This window comes from Pundamilia nyererei, unplaced genomic scaffold (genome assembly GCF_000239375.1).
Source record: "Pundamilia nyererei isolate P.nyererei 1_Seehausen unplaced genomic scaffold, PunNye1.0 scaffold00002, whole genome shotgun sequence".
In the NCBI taxonomy this organism is placed as follows: domain Eukaryota; kingdom Metazoa; phylum Chordata; class Actinopteri; order Cichliformes; family Cichlidae; genus Pundamilia; species Pundamilia nyererei.
This window is the reverse complement of record NW_005187403.1, coordinates 1,496,371-1,517,782: the sequence shown is the minus strand read 5'-3', so window position 1 is coordinate 1,517,782 and position 21,412 is coordinate 1,496,371. Positions and strand designations below refer to the sequence as shown.

The window sequence follows — 21,412 nt, the reverse complement described above, 5'->3', positions numbered from 1 at the left end:
CAATATTAAGTTTTGGGTAAACCAAACAAGACTCCTCCAATAACTCATCAGCTCATTCGTAGTGTTGGCATTGATTCTTTGGTGGTGTATAAATGATAGTTTGTTATAAATGCTTTGACTATGAGAAATTCTCAAGCAGTGAAACTGATAAAGGCTTACAGTTAAATCTCTGATATTAAAGTATTGTGTGGAAAGTGTGGAATTGATAAGGAACTTCTATTATCCTTTAATCACCTGCTAACTTTTATTAGCTCAAGATTTATTTCTGAGTCGGTCTGTTTTCTGTTTGTTGACTTGGTCCTGAACTGTTTTGTCATGTTGTTCCAAGTTGTGGTTATACTGTGATTGTAGGATAAGTGTATCTACAAAGGCTGACATGACCATTGCCATTTTTAGCTCCATGGTCAGTTAATGAGCACACTGGCCTACTTAGAATGTCTCACTGGAACTGGTGAGCAGTAGATGTTTTTGTCTGTATGAGGTAAATGCAAAAATGGATGGTGACATCCTGGGTCTTTCTGCAATGGTATTTATGTCACAATGAACCACTTGAAAGAGTTGGAGAAAGAGAAGAAGTTAAATAGACCAATGCCAGTGAAGCTTTGCAAGGTGCCTTTAGCCAGCAAGTGTGTCTCTTCCTGATAGTGTGTGACTTCCTTCACTCTGTGGGTCATGATGACAGTGAAGAAACATGTGCCTTATTGTGTAAGTAACTAAGAAAATGTTCATGGCATCATTGACTCTTGCTGATTTAGCTTTCCTTTTCCCTTTGACCACTTGGTGAGTCAATGCTTCCTCTACTATGACTGTAAGTGAATCCTGTTTTGGTCCCAGACAGATGCAGAAAAATGTTCCTGGCACTTGGTCTTAGTTCAGTGTTGAAGGAATAAGAACATATTATATTGTTATATTGTGTTGTTATATTTCTGAAGTTCATTTAGGTGGAGAATTAATATATTGTTTAGATTACATTTAGCTCTTTCAAAGTTTAGTAGGGTGTTTCAGGGTTTACTGTGGTTTCACTCCCTCCTTCTTCTTTTTTTTTTCTTCTACTGAATTGTTGTGACTTCTTTTCTTGTACTCCTATTCATGCAGTTCGGGAGATTGTGACTGCAGACACGTACACAAGCTAAAAAGAGGTTAGATGGGAGAGGACAGAAGGGGATGCTTTTTGGTGCTTTGTGGGAAGTTTATATTTATAAGAGAATAGAGACAGGGTGGGGCTGTTTTGCCTCATCATTTTCATGACCAAACCATAAATATTTTAGCTGTAAATAAGTTCATAAAATGTAGTTATTTATCTACCGTGCTGGGTGGAAAACTACCAAACAAATAAGATTCATAGACACAGCCACTTGTATAATAGTCTCTGATACTAATACATACACACACACACACACACACACACACACACACACACACACACACACACATAGATGGATGGATGGATGGATGGATATCTATAGCTAGAGATAGGTGTGTGAATTATAAAGTACAGTAGCAATTCACATAAAGGCAGGGATTGTGGGGGATGCTGCCAGAGGCCTTTGGCAGCAAACACAGGCAAGGAGGCACAATACCCTGAATAAAAAGAATCAAAAGAATCGCTGAAATAATCACTCACTAACACTCCCTCTTAAAGGCATCACTAATGGTCACAATCTGCTATTTTTCCCAGATAGATTTCTAAATATCTAGGTTAAATAGTGAAAGTAACATTATGAGGCAAAGAGAACTGCATGTTTGATCCAACCTTTATTAGATATTGGCCTTTGAAGATGTAAAAAAAAAGTATCGATTTGTCAGGGGACCTTCAGAGCTTTACTGCAGTCACATCTAAAATATCCATCCCTTTGTTTAATGCCTGTTTGTTCTGTCCATGGTCACAGGGGACTAATAAGGTAATGGACTCTGGACAACATGTATTCACTAGGCCTTCATATTCACTTTGATAGTTAATTCATCAAACTGCACAAATAAACTGACACAGAATAAACAATCCATGCACTTTTATTTAATTGTTTTTTTTAGTCTGCTTGCCTTTCTCATGCGACTGTGGCTGTGTTTGTTGTCAGCATGCCATGTCATCTTGTGAAAGAGCATGTCAGAAATGGAATTGGTTTTTTTTTGTTTCCCTTGGATCCAAGTAACTTCTCAGACTTGGTGCAGGTTCCTATTTGCCATGATTATCTGTTAGTAGGCCAACATCCAGCAACCAGATGTCACCAGAATCCAGATTTATACACTTCCAAGTTTTGTGCATGACTGCAACCAGCTCTCTCATGTGTGTTTCCATAGTTTTAGTATAGTATAGTTGTAGTAGATAAGCAATATTTGTAGTAGTGGGGGAGCTTTTAACAAGTGATTTTTCTCAAAAAGAGTGGTCATTGCTTATATGGAGGTTAATCTCCCTCATTTAGATATATGAAAAATGCAAAGACAACAGCTACTTGTGATTTCTGTAGGTTTGAATTCAGTCCTTTGTTTCTTTTAACTGATACAGGGTCAAGGATGCCACATGCTTACTTCCTTCCTTGCATTTGTTTCCTCTTCACATGTGTCTCTGTGACGGCTGTTGGTTTTATGTAAGTGCTGCTGGTAACTCCTAAATGAGCGTTTGATTAGGAGGGCATTCAGTATTCACTCAGATGCTGTGGTATTGACATTGAGCATCTGCTCTTGGCCCCAGTGCTGCCCAGATGCCAGGCAATATAGTCAAACCACACTCTTCCAATGAAATCTACTTAAATTCCCTGTAGTGGGCCATTTCTTACTCTGCCAATGGACTCAAGCATTCTGCAGTTAAGCTCAAGCCATCTCGAAGCGTATTAGATCACACAAGAGCAAAGTATGGCCAGTAGACTGTCTTAGACTGGGGTGCTATGTGATAATATCAAATAAAAATGAAATCCACAGACCAAAAATCATGTTAATGGTGATTTCAACAAATCAATCCGTCTTTGGTTATTTTTAACGGAGAGGTTGCACATTAAATCTTGTTTTACTGTGAAGAGGGACAATAAAGGAATTCTATCCAGTTCATCTGTCCCTTGGACTGTATGTTTCAGTATCGCACAACATGCCAGACTGCCAGTCTTAGATTGTCCCGGGACATTAATATTCTAGGAACGTGTTGATGCAGAGCTGTATTAGGGTTGAGTCTATCAAGACAAACGAAGTTTGATTTTTTTTTTTTCACTGGGAAATATTTGACTGCTCTTTGGTAACAAATGAAACTGTCTGCCTTGAGTTCACATTTATAACATAAGTGTATGCACACTAAGTTTCATTCATGACGTGTGCAGTGGTACATATTTGACAATCAGTCCGATATAAACTACTTTAGAAGTTGATGCACCATGTAATCGTTTTATTTAAGTAATCTCTTCATTGTGACGACATGTTTCAACTCATATGTCCCAGTGTGTTGCCCTTTGCTTACTTTACCTTAGTATGAACTATTTCAAAAAAATAAATAAATTGCTCATCCTTGTATTAGACAGTGAGCTCATAATTGCTCGTAAGTAGCTCTATGTAGCTTGGTTCACAGAATTTAAAAAATACTTTATAGTAGTGTTAATGTGTTATAGATTAAATGGAGGTTCATAGATTGGAATAATCAATTAAGTAAAATTACAATGTTTGCCCTCACAAGTTTATATTGATTCAGTAACCCAGGAAATCGATAATTGCATTAATTAAACACTAAAACTGTTAACTTCAGTCACTTTTTCTCCCTGGAAATAAAATCATGGCAATGAAGTCTTTGCAGTGTTGGATCCCCTTATAGCCCTCCATTATAAAGGACTAAATTTGTTATATTTATTGCAAACACAATAAATACAGGTTACAGATGTGTTTATTTATTGTGGCGAGCATACGAAAGTAGAGATTTTTTTTTCTTTCCTTCTATTAAACTGCATTTCTGTTCATTAAGAATTTTCATTTCTCTGTGCCCTCTAACCTCTATCTGTGATTCTTTGAACAAGCCAGGCTTTTACTCATACTACCCTTTGCGATTAGACGTTGAAAGCAGTTTAGCTTTGGGACTTAACTGCAGAAGTGTCTTTTCACAAGGTCTGATGCTACATACGTAAATGCCATCATTACCTCTTCCATTACTGTCACACAAAGTCTGGTTGCATGCAACACCAACACAGTGGATTTGCAGTTCTGACAGTATACTGGAGAGCTATTAGGAGTGTGCTCCATTGTGCAAAAATGCTTTACAAGTTATCTGCCACTGCTCCACCTGTAATACACCATTTTAAAATTGAGACTTCTGTGCCTGTCATGCACTCTTCTTTGTCTTCCATCACTTTGTGATATATAGATTGGTCTAAACTAAAGACAGGCTATTATTAAAGGAAAAGCAGGAACAGATTGCTGCCCACCATGTAACATACAAGGGACAGCAGTTTGCTTTTGGACTGTCTTTTTAATAGCTACTTTCATGGGTGACCACCCCTCACATATGCCTTGCTGTGCTCTCCTAAACAGGAAAGTCAGCTGGTTTTCCTGTTGGATTGAAAAGAACATGAAAGCAAATTCTGAATTTTATGGCTATATCACTACAGATATCAAGTCAGCTTGGTTCCCATAGCTGGCCTCATTTACCAGAATCTCACACACTGATTAACCTAGTTTTTGTCCTATATTCTTTTTCTGTGTGTATATATTTTTTTCAGCCTCATGAATTTGACGAGTGCCGGCTGGATATGAGTGTAAACGACAGTGTGTGGTACCTCAGAGCTCAGGACCCCGAGCACAGACACCAGTGGATTGAATCGATTGAACTGCACAAGGTAAGTCTTTAATACAGCAGACCATGAACTGGTGTTATCAAAAGAGATCTTGTCATATTTAGAGATGTCATCTCATTCAGAGATTTGTAAGTGTGTGTTTATTGTTTGCTTGTGTGTGTGCTTGTATGTATTTCTTAGAGCATCAGAGAAGGGAGGAGAGAGAAGGGAGGAGTCCAGGGAAGAATAATCATCCCTCCACCACTGGTGCGTTTGTTGGCAAGACCAAAGGAGTGTAGGAGCTCTTGTGCATTTGTCTGTAGCACAGTAGTGTTACAGCACGTGTTTCTGTTTGCACAAATTCATATTTATTTATTTTTATCCATAATTGTGTACTCTGTGTGGGCACTTTAATCCTAGACGGTTCTCTACTGGTGCGTAAGGGCTTTTTAACAAAGTAGGTATACATAGCTCGGTTATTCTAACACTGGAGTTAGCTGAGGCTTAGCAAGATCCTTTTTCAAACACAGACACTGAACACATACGTAACTTGCTGAGGAAGCTGTTTGAAGAGCACAACTAAGATTTGTTTAAATTATTTCTGTTGACATTACCCAGATATCTCAGATAACCCATGACTATGCAATCTGTATTTTTTTTTTTTTTTTTTTTTTTTTTTTTTTTTGCTTTGGCATCAGTGGCAGAGTGAATTTATACACTTTTAGAGTAGAAGTTTGTCATTTACATGTTTTAGTGCATGGAGAGCAACAGTGGCAGCCAGCATATTTATTCCATGGATAAAAGACAGTAGTGGCTTTGAGGACACTCTTATGTTTATGCATGTACATCCATATTACTCAATGTATGTCACATGTGTGAATATGTTTTGCATTTTTTGCCACAAAGATAATTCTTTGTGGCATGTGTGATTTAGCATTTATGCCTGTGTTTAAAAAAGGCAAGAAATCACACAAACTAATTTTTAAATAGAGATTTTGTGTGTGACTATTTAAAGGGGCCCTGCTACACTCATTTCAAATGCAATATTCCTTTACCACGCCTCCTGCCTCTCTGCTTACACACATGCTGCTCACACATGGTACTTGATTTTAGGAAATCCCCGCTCGTTACCCTCCTCCTCCCCGTCTTCGATCATCTAAGCACCAGTGACTCAGACAAAGAATAACAAAGAATGAATCTTCAGCATATACAAGCATACCCGGCCTTCCCACCCACAATGAGTCATTGCCTAAAACCCTTCTTCTTAGAAGGCCCCGCTTCCCTGTCTAAACTACATTACTCACAGCACTTAGCAACCAGCGTCTCCAGGGAGACACAACACACTACAAGCTCAGGGATCAGTCATCTTACACTTTGAAAAAGTGACACATCCTAAAATGAAGCAACTCTTGTTCCTAGGATACTGTCAGTGTTTAGATAAACTATGTTTGTTTTAAGTTCTGTATGTTCAGATATATGGCCTAACGTACTGTAATCTAATATATTGTGTCTGCCTTATACAATTATTTTATTATACTTATTCATTATTAGAAAATGATAAAGTCTGTTTCTGCTCAGGCAGAAGGCTTTCTATGAGGACCAGATGTTGCATCTTCTTTTTTCCAAAGAGCATGTTTATATGTATTCAGTGGGGCTGTAATCACCAGGCACACTAAATATTTGTACACCTATTATTTACCCTGCAGCATGCAACCTAATGACCTGTGCATGTGTGTGGGTCTTATTGACAAGGCATCCAACATCTGATACTTTATACTGTGTTAATTTGTATTTTCAGATTTTTATCCTGCCATGGATAGAAACCCTCTACTTGCTTGGATAGTTACTTTTTTGTCATCAAACAGGTTAAAATGTCTTTATATAAACATTTAGCAAGGGCCATTTGTACTGGTTAAGTCAGTGGGGCAGCAGAATGTTGGCCAAAGGGCAAGCAGCAGTGACAGAAATCCATCTGAACACAGGCAGAGCTACTTCTGGTCACTGACCGACAGTAACCCCAAGCTCCTGTGCCTGTCATGTGCGTTTACGTTTCATGCCCTCTGCTGGCTCAACTTGAAACTATCTTTTAAAGGGACAGGTACTGCAGCTCTTGTTTCTCGTCAGTGCAGCTGAACCTTTTCTCTGTGTTGTCATTACTGTCTATTTTGAGGGCCAGTCTATTATGTAAGAGGCAAATTGAACCAGCCTGGCTTACAGGAAGCCAGCTGATATTTCAGTTGTGCTGTCATGGTCACTAAAACCTTGTCACGTGCTGCTGTTGTCACGGTGTCTGAAAAATTGTTGTACCTGCTTGAATGTAATGTGAAAAGAATTTCAGTGTTTACTTACTGTATGTTGTTTTTCAAAGGATGACAACAATTTTTATTAAAAAATTGACAACAATTTTAATTTTTATTAAAATTGTTGTCATAGAATAGTAGGACTAATGGTGACTACATCTGAATGCTTTATAAGGAAAAAACTAAAAAGATACATATTTGTTTTTATAAAGAACTTGGTTAGTGTCTCTGATTTTGCTTAAAGGGGACCTATTAGTGTTGCAATATGCTCATATTAAACATGGCTTAAGTGTCAAACTGATCAGTGTATTTACACATAATTCCCAAGCTTTATGCTCATATCCTAAAAAGTTGATTCTGTTCATCTGGACGTAGTATTTTCAGTGGGAGAAACATGTTGTTGAAGAAGTCACTTGGATGACTTGAGACTAAACAGAAACAGATGAGTCATGAAACGTTTCTCCCACTGAAAACACCACATTAGTACAATATAGTTTATTTATTTATTTATTTTTACAGATTTTTTTTAGTCTTTTATAATTAACTGTTGTTTTCTGTATGTGTCTGATGTATTTGTTTGTTTGTTTTCGGTCTTTTTTTTGTCCTCCTGGAATATAGTTGCTTTGCTTTACAGCTCTCCTATTAAATAATTACAATCCATTTTCAAAGGTGTTGTAACAAACTAAATTGTTTACAGTTTGCTGTATTTATTTTTGCAGGCTGATTCTGGTTATGGCTCTGAGTCCAGTCTGCGGAGACATGGCTCCATGCTGTCTCTCACCTCAGCCACCAGTGGCTACTCTGCCACCTCCACATCTTCCTTCAAGGTGAGTTTTCCTGGTACTGTTTACTCGAGCTGAGGAAGTCAGTGGGTACAGTCTTGGATCTGTACACATGAGGGCTCTATTTGTGATGTTTGGATAGTTGTAGATGCACAGGCTGATCATTTTTGTCTGGTTGCATGTTGATAATGTAAACTAAGGTTTATAGCTAAATCTGTTGTTTCTTCAGAAGGGTCACAGCCTGAGAGAGAAGCTGGCCGAGATGGAGACGTTCAGAGATATCTTGTGCAGGCAGGTGGACACACTCCAGAAATACTTTGATAGCTGTGCAGATGCTGTGTCAAAGGATGAACTGCAGAGGGATAAAAGTAAGAACCACAGCCACCCACACACCTACAAAACCATTGTTTTGGTGATCCAGTTTGGATATATATTTTGTCTTTTTAACATTTGAAAGAGAAAAAAAAAATCCACTTTGTCAGAGCGTTTTAAACTTTTTAAATCAACTTTCTTTTTATGTAGCTGGATTTAAATAGTTGATCATTTCAGGCAAAACAAAAAACAAAACAAACATTTTCGTTTTCAGCTTCTCAAAAATGAGGATTTCAGTTTTTTTTTCCCTTGAATGTATTCCCTTCATTTTACCCAAACTTTAGCATTCATAGTTTACCTAGAACTGATGATAAATATTTGCTTAGGAGAAACTTGGGCTGGGTCTGGTAAGGAATGTGTTTATGTGCTGTGACTCACCCACCCCTCATACTGTCTTGGCTGGCTGAACATTTGTTCACGGCAGCCTGCACTGGGCACTGTCGTTGACCGCAGTGAATAAAGCTCTGCTTTTGTTCTCCTCACCTCCCTCTCTGCGCCTCTTTGCCTCTCTCACCCTGTTTTCATTCTGAAGATGAAACCGGACCATTGTCATGTTGTGTAGCACAGCAGCGATCTGTCAGTCTGATTTTATCTGTGCTGCAGCTTAAGTTGCAAATGGGCCACTAGGTGCTTTCCTGTTCTGTAGCCCTCACAGGGTCCTGAAAGAAAAGACTTGCCTGTAGCAACACAAATCTGTTTGGTTTTCTTGTGTTTCCTCTGAACCTTTCTTATGTTTTTTCCCCAGTTGTGGAAGATGATGAGGATGACTTTCCCAACACCCGCACAGATGGAGAGTTTCTGCACAACAATAATGGCAGCAAAGAAAAATGTGAGTATTGCGGGCACTCTTTCAGAGAGCCTGTGAACTTGTTTTTATATGTATTTCTGTCTAGATCACTGAAAAAATACCTAATATCAGGTTGTGATATCACATGTCATTTAGAGTTATCAAAGTTATTTGTTAAAATATTAAAAAAGAACTTGTACCAAAAGCTGTTAACTTGCATATAAGAAAGCTCTGAGAAAGGGTAATAGCAGCCAGAGACCAATAGCCAGCATGCTGCAGGTTGTGAGTTGTAAGTTTCTACTTTCAGATCTGTATGATGTCACTGAGAAAGGAAAGCTTTAGTATGGTCATCTCTGCTTTAATTGAGCCCATGTATTGTGAAACCTCTAGTAAGAAGAGGCTTTAGGAAGTCTAAAGCTTGCAAAATAGTTACATTTACTCTCAACTTTTTAAGGGGCAAAGCGATAAAGCCTTAAAAATTATGTTTATTTTTCATAGCATTTACTGTACTTCCTCTGCTCCTCTGATTTGCAGCGTTCCAGTCCTTGAATCCCAAAGAAATCAATGGCATAGATTTTAAGGGAGAGGCCATTACATTCAAGGCTACAACAGCTGGAATCTTAGCCACTCTATCCCACTGCATCGACCTGATGGTGAAGAGAGAGGACAGCTGGCAAAAGAGACTGGATAAGGTTTGTAATCTCTGGCTCAACAGTGTCCAGATGAGTTTCATCTACAATTCTTGCTTCTTCAAATTTAGGCTTATTTTCTGTGTGTAGGAGATGGAAAAGAGAAGAAGAATAGAGGAAAGCTACAAATCAGCCCTCAATGAGTTGAAGAAAAAGTCTCACTTTGGAGGTCCAGATTATGAGGTAATGTGTAAATTTCATTCACAGTACAATATTAATAATGGCTTATAGGAGAGCCTTTCAGTTAATGTTCTCATTCTACTGGCAGGAAGGTCCAAACAGCCTCATCAATGAGGATGAATTTTTTGATGCAGTGGAAGCTGCTCTTGACAGACAGGACAAAATAGAAGAACAGGTAATCTAAATATCAGAGTACAGTGTACCATCAACTATTTAGATACACTAATTATACACTTAAACACTGTCAGGTCTGTGATTAAAAACACCTGTTTCTGTTTGTGTTTAGTCTCAAACTGAGAAGACAAGAATACAGAGATCTGACGCCGTTTCTCTTGGAGATGCCTATTCAAGCTCCGGCACACACAGATTCTCCAACAAGGTTGTTAAACCCTTCACTCAGATGCTATTACTTGTCGTCATCTGTGGACTCATTGTTTGCCATGATAGATTGTCGAATCCTCAGTAAATACAGATGCCCACTTCTTGAACAGGCATTTGCATTTACTGAGGATTTACTAGCAGCATGAAATGCAAGCTCTGATTTTTATTTGTGTCCAATGTAAGACTTGGTAGTACGCAGAGAAAGCGCAAATGGGCTCTTAATCTTTTGTGAAAGAAATTCTGTGAATTTAAAAAAAACTTCCAGATTCTATCATCTTTAGCATTTAGAGGTTCGATTAACTTTTGTTCACATTTCTCGTTTGACTTTTCAATTTAATTTCCTTCATTTTGCTAAGGTGTGCCTGATTTGTAGATGTAGGCAATCCAGCATTACTACTAGAGAAATGACACAAAGGAAAAACAAGCCTGTGCTCTTTAGTGCAGCAGGCAAATCAACTAATCATCCTCTGAAGAACGGATGGAAACTGGTAAATGGGCTGTGTGGGTTTTCCTGTTACAAACATCGATCATCAATAAGGCAGTTTTGTGGTTTCAGGACACTTTTCTTCATTTCCACTAACAGGGTGCTGTTCTGGAACCTTTTTGAGAACCAGAGCACATTTAGTGAATGTTACATAGCATTTCTAGAGGTTGGGTCCCTTCCTGTTGGAAGAAAATCATGGTGGGCAGAATCTGAGAGTGACCTTTAATAATAATTGGTGAACTTGTTGTGGTAGCCCCTCACATATTGTTAAAAAAAAAGCTACTCCTTCCTGAACAATACCCAAGTCAGTCGATGTTTTTGCAGACTGAATGAAGGCACTGTACAGCTGTAATCAGTTTCTATTCATATTAATGATAATGAATTATTTCCAATGTTGATAAATGTTCTAAAAGTAGGAAGTTAATATTTTGTCTTTTAAGACATGGTTTTAAGTTTTTGTCCACATTCGGTTTTTATTAGCCATATATTTACTCTCAATCTTTTCAAACTGATCAGTATCATCTTTTCTTTTTGCTCCTGGCTTTGTGTTGTAGGTGGAGGAGATGGTGCAGAGTCACATGACCTACTCCTTGCAGGATGTTGGTGGAGACGCCAACTGGCAGCTGGTCGTTGAAGAAGGTGAAATGAAGGTATGAGGAAGATCTGAATGTAAAATGGTGCTCGCATGCGCGTTAACTTATTTTGAAAAGGTTATTGTAAACTGAATTTGTTCTTAACGTAACATTTATCTAAACCAGTTTATTGGATGACATGTGTTTAAGCCTCGTTATATAAGAAAAAGTGATTTCACATAAATGTGCCTTATGTATCCAGGTATACAGGAGAGAGGTAGAAGAAAATGGGATTGTACTGGATCCGCTGAAGGCCACTCATTCAGTAAAGGGGGTGACTGGTCATGAGGTGTGCCACTACTTTTGGGACACTGCCTACCGCAGTGACTGGGAGAGTAAGTCTGTGAACTTAAAATCAATTCAAGTCTAATTTCAGACAATTGTTGCTGTTGTAGTGGTGTGTTGTAAATATGAAAGTGAACTCTAAATGTTCACTTTCATATTTATTTATTTTTTTATATACTCTTTGATCTGTGATTACAAAGAGAGTGGATATGAGATATGTGTGCTTAAGTGGTCTGTGTTTTCTTATTTGGTGGGTGTATCAGAAGCATTACACTATCAGCAGTGACAAACACCGCCATATTACAAGGAAAAGAGGATCCCAGTTTACAAGAAGCAGCCAATCAAAAGAAAGCTGGTTGAAAGGGAAGGGGGAGAGAAAATGATTTGTTTGAGATTGAGGCTGAACTTGAGGGCTGCGCCAGAGCTCAGTATGAGATAAATAATCCTTATTTTAAACTGAATTGTGCAACACTAGTCCAGTAGACTGTGGAGGTGGAAACGAGTATAATAAACCCTCTTATAAATGTTATATTTAATGGGTTTGATGTAATACTGCTATTTTATTTTATTTATTTATTTTTTTTGCTTCCTTTAGCTACCATTGAAAACTTTAATGTTGTGGAGACGCTGTCGGAAAATGCAGTTATTGTATATCAAACACACAAGGTGAGAGCTACAAGCTGAGTATCAAACACTGTATGCAGTGAAGTACACTGTTTTAAGCTACTTAAATACCTCACCATTGATTAGAGCATGAATCATTCTTATCACATCTGAAACAACAAGAAAGAATTTGTGTTGCAGCGGGTGTGGCCTGCCTCTCAGAGGGATGTGTTATACCTTTCTGCCATGAGGAAAATTATGGCCAGCAATGAGAATGATCCAGACACCTGGCTGGTCTGTAATTTCTCTGTGGATCATGAAAATGCACTGGTGAGCAGTCAAGCCTCCTGAAATCTGACACAGAGCTTCTTCTTTTTAAAAAAATAAAATAAAATAAATGTGTAATGCTGACACATTTGTTCATTCTCTATCGTACCGCTTTCCACAGCCAACCAGCAGGTGTGTGCGTGCCAAAATCAACATTGCCATGATCTGCCAGACACTCGTCAGTCCACCAGACGGAGATAAAGAGATCAGCAGGGACAACATCCTTTGTAAAATCACCTATGTCGCCAATGGTGTGTGTCACTGTTTTAGCCACAGCTGATGTTAGCAGTCAGGGTGCTGTTTAGGTTGTTTAGTGGGTTACTGTTGTTGTTGTCTTTCTGTCTTTTTGGTTATTATTTTTTAACACAATTCAATCATTAGGGGGAGACTGGTTTGTGGTTGCGCATCGCTGCCGCGAGAGATTGTTCAGTCCTTTTCAGTGGTGTTATCTCCAGAAACTTTAACTTCATTAGATACAGTTGAATTATTTGATCCCCTGCTAAATCTTTAAGTTTGCTCACTTATAAAGGCATGAACAGTCTCATTTTTATGAATCTGGTGTCCATGAATTTTGCATTTTCATCCAAACATTTAAAATCACCATTTGAGTTAGAATTTGAGTTTAACCAAAATAAGTGATTGGTACCTTCATTTAAAACAGCCAATAAATGGAAATTTAAAAAGTAAAGAGATGAAAGAATCACTCTTCAAAGTGTCTTCCCTTTTTGGCAATACATGCTTAGAATGCTACAAACACAACAATCATCTGATCTGAGTAGAGAAGGGCGTGGTGTAAACAAGTTATTCATGACTTGTACAGTAAAATAATAAGTCCAGTAAGTGCACATAGTAAAAGTGAGGGAAATCGCTTTATGTTTGGTTTGTTTGAAAGAAAAAATATATAGTATTTGCATTAAAAATCCCATATAGGTCGGGCTCTATTTAAAATTGTTAGTTTGTTCATTTACTTTACAGCCTCTGGACATGGCTGAGCACTTGGCAATAGTAGAAAGGAAGAACTCCTTTTTTAACAGGAACAGAGTTGTGGCTAAGGGAGGAGCAACAATCTGCCTTTTTCATTTTTCAACATCTCGTTGTGTGCCAGATTTTTATGCCAACATCTTACTGCTGGGGCTCATATTTTTCCCTCTTTAACATTAAGTAGACTTTCTGCCAGCGGGCCCAAACAAAGAGCCATGCAAACGTAGTGACTTTAAATTGAAAGCTACCTACATATGTTTACTAATTATGGTAGGTTATATCAATGTTTAATGTATGAAAATGGGGTTAACCATGATTCAGTGCTCTTTCTTTACTGTATGCTTGAAGCTGGAAATAATCTTTGTCGTCTGTGTGCAGTGAATCCAGGAGGCTGGGCTCCTGCCTCTGTGCTCAGGGCCGTGGCTAAGAGGGAGTACCCCAAGTTCCTCAAGCGCTTCACCTCTTACGTCCAGGAAAAAACTGCCGGCAAACCCATCTTATTCTGAAGCACACAGGCAAGACATCACACACAAGTGTTCCAATGTTTTGTGTGTGTGTTTTTTACCACTGAATACTTGTTGAATACAAATGCAACAAATCAACACAAAGCATCTCCATTTTTTTTCAGTGTTGAAACGCAAGGCCAGAACTTCACCTGAAGCTTTAAGCACACACTGTAAGCAAATTGTCAGCTGCTCTGTTGTCCTCAACAGAATTTATTAAAGTTCCCCTCAAAAAGGGGTTAAAGGGCTCCCACCCTTCCTGATTTCTGAATTCAAATAAAAATATGTTGACCTCAAATAATATAATCTCTGAAATGGGACTTCATTTAGAAAATGATGGCCTGCAGTCATTCAGACTTAAACGATTGTAACCCAGAAAGGATTTCCAAATGTCTCTCTTGAGAGATACCCGGCCAGCTGTGAGCCAGTTAGTTCTTGTCCCTGCAGCAGCACTTAATGCTATCTTTAACGCTATCAGGTTGTCTCTGTTTAGAGAGAACAAATGATATAAATCTATGTTCTGTAAGGTTGTAAAAATAAACAGAAATGTTAGATAATTGAAATTAAATATTCAGCTCTGGTTTGATGTTTATTTTTTCAAATACCTAACTCGTACATTTACAGCTTTCCTTTAAGCTGCTCACATTTCCTAGTAAAACAACATAAATGATTTGAGCCAACTGTAATCTTTTCTAAAGGTTACAGAGGTCCAGAGGGCTGTCATTCACACATGACCCCTATGACATTAAAACTTGATCTGACTTGTGCTCTCTGATGAAGACGCCTCTTTTTGGTTCTGAAGGAGGGACAGGACATCATGTACGTTACCTGTATGGCTTTATAGTTACATCACTGTTAATATGTTGGAGTGTCTTTGAACATATTTCAAGTGTTTCATGAATTGTAATTAGTTACATTAGCATTTTTGCTGAAGATCTGCAAAGCTTTTTTTTTTTTTTTTTTTTTTTTTAACTTGAGCCCAAATGCCTTAGTTTTCCAGCAAACTGTAGATCCAGACTTGGATAAAGAGGGTGCTCTTAGTGCACCCTTTGAAATCACTAGTGAAGTGCCTCATGGCTATGCTCCCCTTGTTAATGTTTAATTAAAGCTTGAATGAACCATGTGATATGTTACAGAAGGCTGGCAGGATGTTTTCACAAGTATTCTAAAGATTTCTGAATCAAATTTGGATTAATTTTACTAGAAGCCATCAACTTTTCTGTCAGTATTTCTGGGATTTGTTACAAAATTAATCGGTTAAAATGTCTTTGTATCATGTATTTTCTGTCTGAAGATGTCGATTGTACATGTACAGGACTGTTAAGTCTATAGAGTTAAGTAAGACTCTGCTTAGCTTAAGTAGAGTTTGTGACGCACCAAAATATCGGTACCTCCTGATATTGGCCTTGTTGGCTGATATAGTGACGTCATTTGCCGATATTTTCCCGTTATAGAACGCGGTGTGATGAAGAGATCCATGACTTTAAAATGGGTCGGTTCTTTTTATAATTGTTTGTTTCCCTGGGCAGAAGGGGAATAAATAACCAAAAAGACAAACTGCTGGCACCAACCATTGCTGTTGGCCATATTGGTTTTTGGTTCACAAGAAGTGCATCCCTGTTTTGTTTTTTTCTAGGAACAGTTTTCATGCAATACACTGCTAAACATTTAAGTAAATGTAAAAATGTAAATGTTAAAAGCCAAGTTCTTTTTGTCAAGCACACAGGATGGATAAAGATTTCTTTTCCCTACAAGTTTCAAATTTAAGATATCAGTATTGTTGCCAGGGTACTTCTTTTTTTTTAAGTTGCATTTTCACCTGTTGAGAGCACAGTGTTTTGTTTTTTTTCTTTGTTTTTCTGGGGTGGTGTCATTGGCAGCTGTTTCAGGCTTCACTCAAAAGCATTTAATTTTTTTCAAGCTCTTTGCTGAAAAATGTTGGCGATATAAAATGATGCTCAGCCACGCAGCTAAGAGTAACAACACCATGCTGAAGCTCATTCACCTAAAACAGGCATTTGTAATACAGGTTTGTCAAATCCGAATGTAATTTGATTTTTTTTTTTTTGTAAATCTGTTTATACTTATGCTGTGGGATCAACTTATAAATGTACTGTGATAACATGGCTCTGCCCTGTTTTTAAAGTGGAATAAATAAGTTTATCCTCCAGTTTGTATTGTTTGGGGTCATTTGTTGCCATTTTTTGTATTTTGTATGTGTATAACATAATTCTGTTGGCTCCATAATGTAGTGGGTTACACATTTGCCTAACAAGTGAAAGAGTCCTGATTTGATTCTTGGAGGAGACACTAAATCCCTTCGGGGTTGTATGATGAAGGGCATCCACTGCATTTAAAAAAAACAAACAAACTGCCAAGGCACCCATTTGAACATAAAATTACTTTTCATTTCAAATGAATAAACTATGTGCACAGAATCACCAGTTATTAAAATAACTTAGCTTTACCCCCATATTAGGTTTTTAAAAAGCTTTTTCTTTTCTCCTCCTGGAAGTCTAATGCAGTCTTTACTGTGTAAGAATAGATTTCATGTCAGGCTTCTTTAAGTGCCTCGTCTCTCTCTTAAGCCTGTATTTGACTCAGTTTGTTCATCTGCTAACTGGAAAAGGCCCCAAGTGTTGATTCCAGTCTTGTTAATGTTAAAGAAAGACAAACACTGTATTGTCAACAAAAAAGTGTCATTTATTTTTTTAAATAAGACAGTTAAGTTTACTTTTTTCATAATTGGTTATTCTAAAGTGTGCAGCGCAAGACTCAATTTCTAAAACATACTGTATGTAAGGGCACTTCTGAGTGTCACTGCTTTCTGAAAATGAGCAGGACCTGCAGTCAGTGATAATTTATACCCAGTCCTTCAGTTCCACAGATGACAGTGTACCGTAAAGGTTTATTTAATTATTATGGCTTCCAATTTTCCTCAAAAACTTGTAGAAGTAGTTGATCAGAATCTGAACCAAACACATCCTTCTGCTGGCAACAGCTTCATTCATTGAAGCGAGAATTCCAACACCCACGGGCAATCTACAGTATACACAGTATACAGTAGCACCTTGACTCAGGGAGGGATGAGCATGTCTACGTAGTGGTGCCTACAACACTGGTAAAAACACATTTGCACATAAAGTTGACTTTCAGAACCTGAGCACAAGCTGCCCACTACACTCTCTCAAGCAAGCTTTTGATAAATGCAAAGATCCATTTGTCCCAAAAAAATAAAATAAAAATGATGATGATGATGACTGCATGAGGATCTCATTTCATTCAGCTCATGTAAAAGCCATTCGGACATCCCATCCATCCTTTGCGACCCATCAGAGGCACAGGACTCTTGTTGTAACTTGTGCAGCACGATGGACTTTACTTGTCTAAACACCATCAGTCTCTTGCACTTCTCTCAAAGATCAGTAGCAGAATTAACAGGTTCTCAAACAATATTACAAAGTTTAGATGCAGAAAAATGGCACAAATTAACAACCAAAACTTAAGGCCTCAGCTCACAAACCAGTGAGGTAATAGAACAAAGCAAGCACATGTTGGCTCTGTTCATTAACACTCTGATATCTGGATGTCCACAGGTTCGCTTTTAGAACCGCATCACGACGGCCCATCGATGTTAGTGTCACGCCGTATTCTCTGAACACAGGTTTGTTTTCGATCTAAGAGACAAAAAAAGAGATCATTTCAAAGTGGACACAATAAAACACTAACAGATATCAACAAAGGAAAACTTAAACGGTGATACATTATAAGTATGGGCTATTTTGGATGCACTTTGGAAAAACCAGACTTCAAAACATTTTTTAGGAACAAAATGTAGAGACTCTGGATTTTACATTTGAAAACAAGAGACTTTAAAGATATGACAAAATCTCATGTGGCATGTCATGTGATCTGTGTATATCAGGTGATTGTGCACACACATTTAAGGTTTTGTAAGTGAGAGGGATGTTACATGTAGTTTTAGACATTTAAATGCACAAAAAGGTTTTTGAAAGAAAAAAAAATTGCCTGATTTGTGATGTTAAATTTAAGAGTGTGTAGTAAACAATCACCTTTTTTCCAGGTTTGGATGCATTTGTTAAAAAAAGTTTTACTTGTGGTCAAATTGCTTCGTATTTCTTTGTGGATTGGAGCACACATTTGTGAGGCCTTTGTAACCCTTTTGAGGCAAAAATATATCCTTCTAATAAGTAAACTGAATTTCTTTGATAACTTATCCTGGAGGGCTAATTGTAAAAACTACACAACGTATTCATTTAGCCGAATACACAATTGTGATCACTCAGTCTTCACTATGAAGCTCTGACACTGACGAGTCCGTTGACTTTACACGGGCAGCCTGTCCACGTTTTTGATTGGTCAGATGCTGACAGCAACACACCTTTCACAATAACATTCACACAGCTGTATTGGGAAACTCTGGTTTGACTAATTGGATTGTGGTTAACCACCTTCGTGTGAATGCTTTGCTCTCTGTCAGTCAGGGTAAGTAAAGCCATATAATGAAAGGAGATGCTGGTTATGGTATGCTTGCTTCTTAGAACAGACATGTCAACTCATTTTCCTAAAAAACACACGACATGAAAATAAAACTGCACAAATTCTCAAATCTGACCAGGCATCGCTGTAAAAAACCCAAAAGAATGAGACATCTCACCTGTTGTGGGTCATGTGGCTCTTGACTAGGTGTCCTGCAGCGAGAGCAGCCATCAGGGAGAGCTCTCCTGCCAGAACAGTGGCACAGACTACACGGGCCAGCTGACGGGCATTGTCACCTGGCTGGTTGGGATTGCTAACACCAAGCATCTGCAGGTACAGAGGTTTTGTGTTAGAGGAGAAAAAATATCCTAAAAACGTATCAACAAATGGCAGCTATGTTACATGTAGTTGAGACTACCTGCAGACAGGCCTGCTGTGGCGACAGGTTGGTGCCTCCTCCCACAGTGCCGAGCTCTATAGAAGGCATAGTGCAACTGATGTACAGGTCCTCCCCACCTGGACCGACAGCCTCCATCTGAGTAATGCAGTTAGAGCTTCCCACTGTCTGAGCTGGGTCCTTAACCACAACACAAACAAATACTTGTTTAATAATATGTCTTTTTGTTGGATCATATACCATGCCACAGACATAATGTTTCACTATTTAAACCTTTTTTTAAATGTATTTATTTTATTTTTTTGTGTTAATTTTAGGTTCTATTACTTGTCCACAGGCAATGTAGATAGCAGCGACAATGTTGGCAGCATGAGCATTGAAGCCACCTATACTGCCAGCCATGGCTGACCCCACCAAGTTCTTGTTTATGTTCAGGTCCACCAGAGCAGCTGTACTGCTCTTCAGCACCTGGGGAAACATTAAAGGGTGATTTTTACAAACTACAGAAAAACTGGAGGGGAAGAAACTGTGGCCGCTGTCATTAGATTTCTGTCAGGATCCAGCTTTGAATTGTTTTTACCTCTCTCACAACTTTAGCAGGAATGGTGGCCTCGCATACAGCAGACTTGCCTCGGCCCAGAATCCAGTTGATTGCGGCAGGCTTCTTGTCTGTGCAAAAGTTGCCACTGAGCGAAAGCACCTCTACGTCTGGATGCTGCTGCTGGAGTACATGCAGAGCATGCTCAGTGCCCTGAAGAAAAAGACACAGGAAGCACTCAGCACTGAAGTCAACATTTAAATAACAAGACCGAATTACAGAAGACTTCTCATACCTTCGAGAGCATGTTCATACCCATGGCATCGCCTGTTTGAGACTGGAAGCGAATGTATAGGTTTCTGCCAGCTATGCCCACCAACAATTTCTCCAGACGAGCAAACCTACAAAGAATACTCACTAGTTATCATCTGTGTACCAAAAACACTTTGCCACAGTCATCAATCAGTCATAGCTCTTCCACTGACCTGCTGGTCTCATCAAACGCCTCTTTAATCATGCTAAATCCGTCCGAGGTCTCAAGCCAGACTTTGACCTCTGCAGCCCGGCACGCTGAGGGCAGCCTGACCAGAGGACCCCTGGTCATGCTGTCAGCTAGAATCCGGCTGATGCAACCCCCACTCAGCTGGACAGGAAAGAAAACACTGTCAGCAGGGAGTACACACAGAAATAACAGCAGCCAGAGTTAGATACAATAATTTTCCATTGCAGTGAGGATGACCTTTTTTATGACCTTACATCCTGTAAAACTGGCTGCATATAGGAGGGCGATAAAAGTCCAAATCCGTTTCACTACCTGCCAATGAGCCATACCATTTTAGTTTTGGTTCATAAATTGTTTGGGGTTTTTTACCCAAACCACACTTTACGTTTTTAGATTTAGGTTAGTTTTTAAAATAACCATCTTTCTTGAGCATTGTAGTGACATCACACAGACCCAATAATTAAGGGCAAAGTGCACAACACCTCTCCAGGGTTTTGCCACAGTGACTCACATGCACAGATTCGCTAAGTAAAAACAACATCAACTGAACTCCCAAGCCTAGCAATTAATTACTCACCTTATCAGCTGAGACCATTTATAGAGGATGGACGATAGCCACACTGATATCAAAAATCGAGTTTTATGCTGAGTGCTTTCACAATTCCTGCCTTGATGTTTTGAAATGACTCAGTCAGAAGAGAGCCACACCACAACCTATAAACTGCTTTAATCTCTTTTTTTTTTTGACTGCAATGGAAACCTGCAACTGAAGCTAATAACTCCTCAGGAAAGTCTTTACTGAGGTCACAGATCAACTAGACTTATTTTAGCAATCAGATTCACTGCCACCTGCTGGTCATTAGACAGAACGCAGATTAAAGGCCCTCGCACTTTGGCTTATTCACAAGTGGCCAGACATCAGACATTATATTCCTGGCACGCCACAAATTTACACATGACTTTCTGGTCAGTGATGTTTCCTCCGCCCAAACACTGAAGTATTATTTACTACATATAGAGTTTTTTAAGTCCATGCTAACTGAACCACATAACCTTCTATATTATTAATCTTTCTTGACTGCCATTGCCAAATTCTATAACTTGTCAGTTTTTCCATGAATCTACAAACCCTGTAGATTTATTTATTTGCATCTACTGAAAAGATAGTTACTCTTTCCTCAGGGCTCCACACGAGACACACTTACAAAAAGTGCCCTGCATCCTCGGTTGGCGCTGGCTACCAGGCAGCCTTCTGTGGTGGCCAAAGGAACATAAAACTCCTTCTTGTCCAACAGAAGAGGGCCAGCCACTCCCACTGGCACTGGCATGTAGCCAATGACATTCTCACAGCAAGTACCCATCACCTAAAAGGCAAAGACAACACAAACTAAGCACAACTAAGAACAGAGTAAAGAAAAAAATGAACA

General features: G+C 38.7%; 2 protein-coding genes across 3 annotated transcripts in view; one reads left to right on the top strand and one right to left on the bottom strand.

Moving 5' to 3' along the window:
- Positions 1-16,212, top strand: part of LOC102206503 (collagen type IV alpha-3-binding protein-like) — a 20,351-nt gene extending 4,139 nt beyond the window's left edge. Inside the window, exons 3-18 of one of the 2 annotated variants that reach the window (XM_005720088.2) lie at positions 4,689-4,805; positions 4,944-5,009; positions 7,762-7,869; positions 8,057-8,192; positions 8,942-9,025; positions 9,518-9,675; positions 9,763-9,855; positions 9,941-10,027; positions 10,139-10,231; positions 11,272-11,367; positions 11,552-11,684; positions 12,230-12,300; positions 12,439-12,567; positions 12,686-12,815; positions 13,924-14,060; positions 14,174-16,212. In XM_005720088.2, the coding sequence (XP_005720145.1) occupies positions 4,689-4,805; positions 4,944-5,009; positions 7,762-7,869; positions 8,057-8,192; positions 8,942-9,025; positions 9,518-9,675; positions 9,763-9,855; positions 9,941-10,027; positions 10,139-10,231; positions 11,272-11,367; positions 11,552-11,684; positions 12,230-12,300; positions 12,439-12,567; positions 12,686-12,815; positions 13,924-14,051 (1,629 nt within the window). In that variant the 3' untranslated portion in view covers positions 14,052-14,060; positions 14,174-16,212. Of the gene's footprint in view, positions 1-4,688; positions 4,806-4,943; positions 5,010-7,761; positions 7,870-8,053; positions 8,193-8,941; positions 9,026-9,517; positions 9,676-9,762; positions 9,856-9,940; positions 10,028-10,138; positions 10,232-11,271; positions 11,368-11,551; positions 11,685-12,229; positions 12,301-12,438; positions 12,568-12,685; positions 12,816-13,923; positions 14,061-14,173 lie in introns of both variants that reach the window. The other variant, XM_005720087.1, reaches the window with a different exon arrangement.
- Positions 16,213-16,741: 529 nt separating this feature from the next.
- LOC102207172 (3-hydroxy-3-methylglutaryl-coenzyme A reductase-like) overlaps positions 16,742-21,412 on the bottom strand; it is a 9,139-nt gene continuing 4,468 nt past the window's right edge. The window contains exons 13-20 of the mRNA XM_013909547.1: positions 21,191-21,349; positions 19,969-20,126; positions 19,779-19,884; positions 19,526-19,696; positions 19,273-19,413; positions 18,967-19,125; positions 18,727-18,875; positions 16,742-17,725 (exon numbers count right to left, since the gene is read on the bottom strand). Coding sequence (XP_013765001.1) covers positions 17,689-17,725; positions 18,727-18,875; positions 18,967-19,125; positions 19,273-19,413; positions 19,526-19,696; positions 19,779-19,884; positions 19,969-20,126; positions 21,191-21,349 — 1,080 coding nt within the window. The 3' untranslated portion in view covers positions 16,742-17,688. The remainder of the gene's footprint in view (positions 17,726-18,726; positions 18,876-18,966; positions 19,126-19,272; positions 19,414-19,525; positions 19,697-19,778; positions 19,885-19,968; positions 20,127-21,190; positions 21,350-21,412) is intronic.